The sequence below is a fragment of the Lates calcarifer genome, linkage group LG18 (assembly GCF_001640805.2).
Source record: "Lates calcarifer isolate ASB-BC8 linkage group LG18, TLL_Latcal_v3, whole genome shotgun sequence".
NCBI classification, from domain to species: domain Eukaryota; kingdom Metazoa; phylum Chordata; class Actinopteri; family Centropomidae; genus Lates; species Lates calcarifer.
In genome coordinates this window covers 3,031,726-3,040,075 of record NC_066850.1, presented here as the reverse complement: position 1 = coordinate 3,040,075, position 8,350 = coordinate 3,031,726, and the positions used below count along the sequence as shown (strand labels likewise).

The 8,350-nt window shown below is 44.3% G+C and overlaps 1 protein-coding gene across 2 annotated transcripts; it reads right to left on the bottom strand.

The window, feature by feature from the left end:
* Nucleotides 1–80: 80 nt before the first annotated feature.
* LOC108890586 (sodium- and chloride-dependent GABA transporter 2) lies at nt 81–8,163 on the bottom strand. Of its 2 annotated transcripts, XM_051077613.1 has the most exons (15): nt 7,574–8,160; nt 7,150–7,347; nt 6,342–6,476; nt 5,412–5,552; nt 5,234–5,315; nt 5,017–5,149; nt 4,676–4,810; nt 3,750–3,853; nt 3,536–3,660; nt 3,337–3,449; nt 3,068–3,205; nt 1,778–1,880; nt 1,586–1,686; nt 1,274–1,444; nt 81–1,057 (listed from the first exon to the last, which is right to left on the bottom strand). In XM_051077613.1, the coding sequence occupies exons 1-15, from the start codon at nt 7,578–7,580 to the stop codon at nt 908–910; spliced, it is 1,836 nt and encodes a 611-aa protein (XP_050933570.1). In that variant the 5' UTR covers nt 7,581–8,160; the 3' UTR covers nt 81–907. The 2 variants fall into 2 exon arrangements, with proteins under 2 accessions (XP_050933570.1, XP_050933569.1); XM_051077612.1 differs by having other exon boundaries at nt 5,234–5,552; nt 7,574–8,163.
* Between the last annotated feature and the right edge of the window lie 187 nt (nt 8,164–8,350).

The following is an 8,350-nucleotide window of genomic DNA, read 5'->3' as shown; positions in this document are numbered from 1 at the left end:
CTGTGGTTCATAATGAAGAATTTGAACGAAACACTCTAATAACTTCAGCGGAGAGAGAAGAAATGACAGCTACACTGTGGTAAAATGGTTCAAGACAACATTAAAATTAAAATGTTTATTTAAAAACGTACTTACAAGATTCACATTTATTTGTACAGTCATTTTACATTACAGTACAAAATATGAAACTACGTTGTATGCACCGTGTTAGTCCTAAACCTACTGCGCTGCTACACTGTTAGAATTTTCACTTCCATATTTTCACAGTCTATTCATGCAAAATATAACATTTTATTTCAACTGAATGATAATACAATATATGATACAAATATGACTAAGGAGCCATGGAGTGACGTCTAATACACAAGGAGACTCCAACTTGCATGTCGCCCTCTTTTCAGTGGTCACAAATAGTTCACGTTTACTGTTGCTGTTACAAAACTCATCCTTATGGTGGAAGTTAAAACATTTATTTAGAAACTTTAGGTGACACCAGTGTGTCTGTGTCTACAATTACCATATTTAAATGAAGCGATAATACAATTTCAGAGCAAGGCTGACTCATATTAGCCGCCGTATTAATGGATTTTAGTTTGAGTAGAGCAAATTACTTTTGTCCCTGAAAAAAAATGCCCTTGCCCAAAAACGACTAAGTAATCCAATAAATGTCAAACTACCTTCTACTTTATCCTTCTTATATCACATTACTGCCATCCCTGAAATGTACAGGTGCTGCCAAACCCAACAAACTCCTGAGTCCTCCATAAGTGTTGTGTATTAAAGCAGATGATGTGACAGTTTGTTGTATCTTTCCCTGCAGTTGTCTTTGCGATGGAGGAAGGGTGCAGCAAGTCAATAATGGAACTTAAACCCACATCTATCACCTGAACACGTCACTGACGGGGCCTCATAAGTTGGAGTCTCCCTCTGACACGGGAAGGTAGCCATTTCTGGTCGTGGCGGCGTCTCCCTCGGGAGCAAAGATGGCCAGTAACCTCTCCTGCTCCCTCTTGGTTTTGGGTAAATCGTCGGATGGTGTGATGAGCAGCTGGAGGCGCTGAGGGGAAAATAAACCAGTGTTAATAGGCTGTAGTTATATTCAAATAAAATGCGTCTGTCTCTGTAAAAGTCTGTGAAGCTCTTTATGGATTACAGTGGTGCTCCTAAAATATGTCTACAAATAATCAGCTGTTTCAGTGAGAAAAATGCATTTTATTTTACCTTTAGGTGGGTTAATTCATTTAGGAGCTCACCACTGATGGATTATCATTACCTCTCGGAGCGTCCCCTGGGTGGTGCTGATCTTGTAAACCATCCAGAGTGGGATGCAGACCATGGAGGAGAGAGCGAGCAGCCAGCCGATGACATAGCCCCACCACGGGTACACATACTCATTGTTGTACTTGAGAGGAGTGTATTTAATGAGGGAGAAGGCAAAGGTACCCTGGAGACACAAATATTATTATCGGTGACGAGCGAACAGCTGCCTTCTTTTCATTTCTCTGAGAGAGGCCTCAGTTGTGGTCGGCCCTTTTGTGATCTTTGGAAAGCCGCGACACTACTTAATTAGTTTGTTGAAACTCACAATGCACGTGGCTGGGGTGAAGAACAACCAACAGTACTTGATGTAAGGTCCTGGACGGTAGCCAATCATGTCCTCAATGTTGTCATAAAAGCGATCCGCACCTGCAACAACACAGTGAAGACAGTCAGGATCGTTTATCACAAATGAAAGACGCTGTTGTGTGTGTGTGTGTGTGTGTGTGTGTTGGCTTACCGTAGACCCATGCGATGCAGACGGTCTCAAAGATGGACATGAAGAGGAGACACATGCCACTGGCTGCGTAGTAATCAAAGAGCTGGAAGACATACATCCCCCCTGCAGAGAGAGAAATATACAGGACTGAGTCATTATCATACTGCTACACTTAATCCATTTGTTTTCACACAAAACAGACTGACTGTTCAGTAAATAATCAAATGAACTAAAGTGGAATTTAGTTCAGCTTTTACTCTGTGTGTTAAAACTCCACCTCCAGTCAAACACAAACCATAGGGAAATGGAAAAATCAAGACCTACACAGAGGAAATCAACTGAAATCCACTGTTTATGTGAACATGCTACAAAAAGAATTAAGTTATAGTCACAGTTTTTTCAGAAAAAAGACAAACAAATAAGTTGTTCCTAAACATATCCAGTGTAAAGTGAAATGTCTGAGGTGTTTATATTCATGTATTGTTGCCACAGACTGACTACAGACACTGATGGAGGGCAGGTGATAAACATTTAGGCATCATTACCTGGTTTGCAGTGACTGCTTCTTTTTACATGTGCAAGTTTTGTTTTGTTTGTGTGTTTGTTTAGAACAAATAGAATCTAAATTAGATGTTAAAGGTGCTATATGTAAGTTTGTGCTATCGCTACGTAGCTAACGTTAGCATTAACAGCTGCTTGCGACTTCAGCATCAAACTAACTTACTTTCTGTTGACAAGAAAAATGGCTGAAGCTCTTGGTGAGTAGACAGATGTTAATGCTAACGTTGGTTAATGCTAACTTACACATAGCACCTTTTTGTTTTGCAGTACTTAAAAATACCAGTTCTACATTCTTGAGACTTGAAACTCTGAAGCTCAGACTTAGCACAATGAGACTTACCTGAGATGTGTTGCACAAAACCTTTGACTTGTTGACACCTCTGCAGAGCATTCATGTTTCCAGCTGTGCAGAGGTGAAACCATGTCAACTATGTTGGACTCCGTAAGACTTTATTTCAGCATAACAAAGCATCCTGACCTGCTTTATCCCTAAACAGCCATCAGGTGCTACCCTCCCTTCTTCAAGCAACAGCCTGATTTGGAGTCATTTTTCAGAGGAGATATTTAATTTCACATCATCTAAACGCTGTTTTGGAGGCAATTTCACTGCGTTAGGAAGAATATAATGTCTTAAAACACCTTTAATATACAAAAATATCACCTTTAATATGAAAATACTCGAGGTTATGTTTGTAGATCTTTGTCTCTAGGCATGCATCTGTGTGTGTGGTCCCAGAGTGTGACCCCTACCTCCATCAGCATGATGAGGCCCATGAGGAAGGAGAAGAGGGAGACGGCCAACAGGAAGAGCTCCCTGCGGTTTTTGCGTCGGAACACGGCGGGGTACATGTCGACTATCGCCGTCACGAGGCTCTCGACGCACACAAACTGACGAGGAGGGGAGCGCAGAGCGAGGAGGCAGAGGAGGCGGGTTGACACGGTTTTTGTTCAGTTATTATTACAGGAAACGGAAAAGTTGGGAAAAGCATCATTCATTAACTAAAAGTAATTTATTCTACCTGGCTGTCCAGCCCCAGAAAAACTATCATGATGAAGAAGAGGGCGGCCCACAGAGGAGAGAAAGGCATCATGGACACAGCACGGGGGTAGGCTATGAAGGCGAGGCCGGGACCTGCACAGAGAGACAACTTCAACTGAAAACTTCAGCTGATAAAAAACAGATTACAGCTGCAATTCCTCCATTTATACAGGCCTCACCAGACTCTGCCACCTCTGAGATGGGAACGTTCTGCTCATAAGACATGAAACCCAGGATGGAGAAGATTGCAAAGCCGGCCACAAAACTGGTGCCGCTGTTCAGGAAGCACAGGGAGAGGCAATCCCTGCAACGCACACAGCCGTGGAACAAAGATACTGTAAAGAATCTCCTGTGTATTTGAGGATGCACTGAAGTGGGATATAGCTCACACACCTGTAGCAGTTATTGTTGTATTTGTTGTAGCTGCCCAGAGCGGTCAGCGACCCCAAACAGATGGCGTAGGAGAAGAAGATCTGGGTGCCAGCGTCCATCCACACCTGAGAGGAAACATTAAAAAAAACTCCTTGAATTTAAAGCGATGCTGAATACACACTCACTCAGGCTGATGTATATACACAAACGTGCCATTCAGTGTTTACATAATCCAGAGGAATTCTCGTGCTAAGTTTTCACACGCACAATCATTGACTAACGCAGTTGTACAATAGGAAACTGTTAAAAGTCTGTTATTGGTCTTGTTTGTCTTAACACTGATTAACAAACCAAAGTTCTTTAAATATAGAAAGTGAGGGATCTGAGACTGAGAGCTAAATCAGATCTTTTTTTGTGACAAGTCGTCTTAAAACAGATTCTTCATCGAATGAAAATAAAAATCAGCTGCTGTTACACAATGATTCTGACCCCGACAACTGAGACAGGACCGAGCCAGGGGGAGACGGCAAAATAATAACAGAACTTGGAGAAATTATGAAGTGTTTTGAGTCAACATGGAGACTCCGACAGAGGCTCTCTGATTCAGTCTGAGGTGAGGGGAGCCAGTTAAAACTCTCGCCGTCCTCCCACAGGGGGGAGAAGCCTGGTTAGCCGACTGTCTGCAGCTTGGTCCTGGTGGAGCTCGTGTTTACAGTCCCAGTGGTGTCCTGGCCCTGCATTTGATCCCTGTGGTCCCTGCCTCTTTCATGGAGAGCAGATGGACCCAGCAGAAACTAGGCTCCCCAGCCGAGAACCACGGGATACCTGCACCTGGTGCGCCCTCACTGGGATTTAGTGATTTCATGTTTGGGTGAGGGATGTTTTTTTTTTTTTTTTGGTGAACCACCTAAAGGTAACCACACGCCACGAAGACGAGATCTCGGTACCTGCGGGTCCGCCAGTCGTCCCAGGTCAGGGTAGAGGTAGAACTGGATCCCGATCCCGGCGCCAGGCAGGGTGAGCCCTCTGATCAGCAGCACGATCAGCATCACGTAGGGGAAGGTCGCGGTGAAGTAGACCACCTATACAGACACACACACATACAGGGATGTTAAACATGCAAACAAGACACATGCCAAAAAGAAAAAATAAATACCAGATGTCACATCTTTAACCTCCCCATCGAACCGTTAGGATAAATAGATAGAAAACTGGTCACCTGGTATTTTCCCTTGCGCTCTCCCTGATGTGCAGATAAGGTCAAGACTCTGAATCACCTCTCACCCACCTTTCCCGTGGATTTCACCCCCTTCCAGATGCAGAAGTAGCACATGACCCAGGCGATGAACAGACACAGAGCGAGGTCCCAGTTCAGAGAGCCCATGTGGTCGATGCCCGGGGAAATTCTCAGCGCTCTCCTCCTGCAGGAAAGAAACAAAGAAGTTGACGCATTATTGTCATGATGATAAATCATTAGGAGGAGGTTAGACAGTCTGAAAACTCACTCCCAGAACTCAATAACAGGAGAGGTGATGTTTGGGTTCGAGTTGATTGAGGTGTTCCTCCTCTGAAACTCCACACAGTTTTCTGGAGGGAAGAAGAAGAAAATGGAGAAATTCTTAAACGTATAAAGGATATAACCTGTAGGAGCCTCCTGTTGTATTTTTAATACACACTCGTTACCTGTGTTCCAGGTGTTGTTGCAGGATGACCAGGCCAGATCCCAGGAGAGGGAGAAAGACAGGTAGAAGATCCCCCAGGCCAGAACGATGATGTAGTAGAAGTTCAACAGAGTCACTATCACCTGGGTACCGTAGCCGAGACCTGCAGGAGTGACGTGTCAGTACGTGAAGCGTCCCACAGCTAATAATAATGTGAAATGTGAAAATCAACCATTAAATCTTGAAAAGTTGGCTTCTTATGGTTGAATATTTTTACAGGTCGCTGCCAAAACATCGCCTCAGTGAGTGTATTCGGACTCTAAACAACCGAGGGACTGTAGCAGACCTTGTCTTAAGGCAGGAATGGATTATGTCACGTAGTGTCTTTGCAGTTGTATGAGCATTTTGTGGTTGTTTTGTTTTGACTTTTTGGTCCTTAAATGTCTATTTGTAGTTGTAGCACATCTCTTTATCATTTTAATTCTGTAGTTGTTTTGAATATTTGGACATTTTGTGTTTCTTTGTGGTCATCTTATGACTCTTTGTGGTTGTTTTGTGTCTTTGAAGTTATTTTGCATCTTTCTGTGGTTGTCTCTTTATAACCATTTTGAGTCTCTTTGTTGTCGTTTTCCATCTTTTCATCTCTTTGTAGTTATTTTGTGTCTCTGTAGTTTCTGCACATCTCTTTTTCTCATTTTAAGTCTGTAGTTGTTTTGAGTATTTTGTGGTCGTATTGTGTCTCTCTGTAGTCATCTTTTTGTCTCTTCGTGGTTGTTTTGTGTCTCTTTACAGTCATTTTCCGTGTTTTTGTTGCTGTGTGATTATTAACAGTCACTTCCAACTGAGGCTCCAGGATAGAGGCCTCCCTCACTCCTTCAGGGCCCCTGGGCCTGTATCCAATAGGCTCTTTCAGTAACACATGTGCAGCTTAAGGTGACACACCTGTCCTTACCTTCAAACAAGGGACTGATTTTTCTCCAGCAGGTGATGCCTCCCTGGCTGGTGTACTGGCCCAGGGCCGTCTCCAGGAAGAAGACGGGAACGCCACAGGTGAACAGGAAGATCAGGTATGGGATGAGGAACGCACCTGAGTGGGGAAACATGTTGAAGATGTTGAGAGATGTAGAGGCAAACACTATTCCTTCCATCTGCAGCAGCATCAGTGCATCAACAGATTCACACATCCATTCTCACACATATGAAGAGGTAAATCCACCTGAGTGGCGTTTCAGAAGATGAAATGATTTGTGGGGAAAGTAGATTTCTTCCTGTCTCTCTTTTTTCCCTCTCTTTCTGTTACCTATTACCTACTGGGTACTGATTTTGTGCTGATGGTGCACAAGAATTAAAAATGAAAGAAATAAAGAAAGCCACTGCCTCTCCACCTCCGCTGTCTTTCGGTTTTTGTGTTGACGTCCCGTCGGGCGGCTCAGGATGTTTGCCGTGCTCAGATTTCCGCCTCTCCACGGGGACAGCTGCTGTGAGCAAGGAGCAACAACAGCTGTCTGACCCCGCTCTGCCCTGAACCCTGACCCTGCCGCCCCATGGAGGGAGAAGGGGGGGGGGGCGTCCAATTTAGCAGCCACACAGGCCACGTCCATAAACTCTAAAAGCTCTTATTTACTTCTGTTTTATGAGTCTAAAGCTGAGGTTGACGTCTGATTCTTTGTATGTGTTTACTCTGATTTAAATCTCCCGTTTCATGTCTGCATTGTGCTTTAAGTTTTGGGTACGTCCACCCCAGCTCATCACCCACTCACCTCCTCCGTTCTTGTAGCAGAGGTAGGGGAAGCGCCACATGTTGCCCAGGCCGATGATGGAGCCGGCCACCGACAGGATGAACTCGATCTTGTTGCTCCACTGGCCCCGCTCCTCCATCTTCTCCTCCGAAGGCGGCAGCAGGTCCTTGGCTCGGCCGCTGGTGGTGCCATTGGGGAGGCCTGCTTTGGCGGCGTCTCCTAAAAAAATCAGACAGAGAAGAGTGGAATATATCGCAGCAGGTTATAGAGGCTGGAATTAGAGTTGATTTCAAACAATTCCACCCGAAGAACTGCCAACTGAATATTTAAAACTATACGAATAGAAAGAAAATTGCCAGAAAACTCATTTCCGTTTAGTGCAATGCAATCACTGAAAACTGTCCTGAAAACCTTTTCTGACAAACTGCTGACATGCAGGTCTTACCTTTCATTGCGGTGCTGCGTACAACTCTGGAGGTGTCAGGGTGTGAAGCCGTCTCAGGAGATTATCTGTTAAAATGCTCAGGTTTTAGTATTTAACATGACTGAGGAGAGGGGCGGGGGTTTGTAATGCTAAACTTAGGGCCAGCCTCCGATTTCTTTCCCTGTGTCTGCCCCCTTCAGAGCAAAGTGCATCATCTGTCATCACTGGTTAAAATAAGGTGCAACACAGTGTTTTTAATCAAATTAAAGCACCCTGAAAGTAAGATCTGCTCATTTCCTTGTTGAAATCGATCAGGAATTTTAGGAAAAGTTGCTCAGGGATGCAAAAAGTGGAGTCAGATCTCACATCCCTGCAGACGGATGAATCTCATTAATATGTCTGTATAAATGTCTTCCACTCAGAGCATCAGGGCTGGTGGAGAGAAGAAGCGATAACAGGGGGAGAACTTATGTAATCGATTACAGGTCATATCGCTGATGCGCCTTGCGGCACCTTGTGACCGCACATTTCCACCTCTGCCCTCAGTGACAGAGGTGAGTCACTCAGATGGAGGCTGAAGCAGCTGAGGTCAGTTCTCACCGGATTCGACTTTGCTGAGTTGGGAGCGGAGATCAACCAACCAGTCCCCACCCACAATCCTCCCCTCCCCTCGGTCTCCTGCAACAAAAATAAATCCAGGAATTCATGTGTAAATCTAAATTAAACTGTTGCTTTCTCTGTCTAAGGAATCAATGCTGAAAGACTCAAAAATAAATCGATTTAAAAGTCATCTATTAA

Excerpts from the sequence above, each read along its gene's own strand:
- LOC108890586 (XM_051077612.1), bottom strand. Across the intron at positions 5,553-6,341 it reads AATCAGTCCCTTGTTTGAAG|GTCTCGGCTACGGTACCCAG; the intron begins GTAAGGACAGGT and ends TCACTCCTGCAG. Across the intron at positions 3,206-3,336 it reads TTCTGGGGCTGGACAGCCAG|TTTGTGTGCGTCGAGAGCCT; the intron begins GTAGAATAAATT and ends CCTCCTCGTCAG.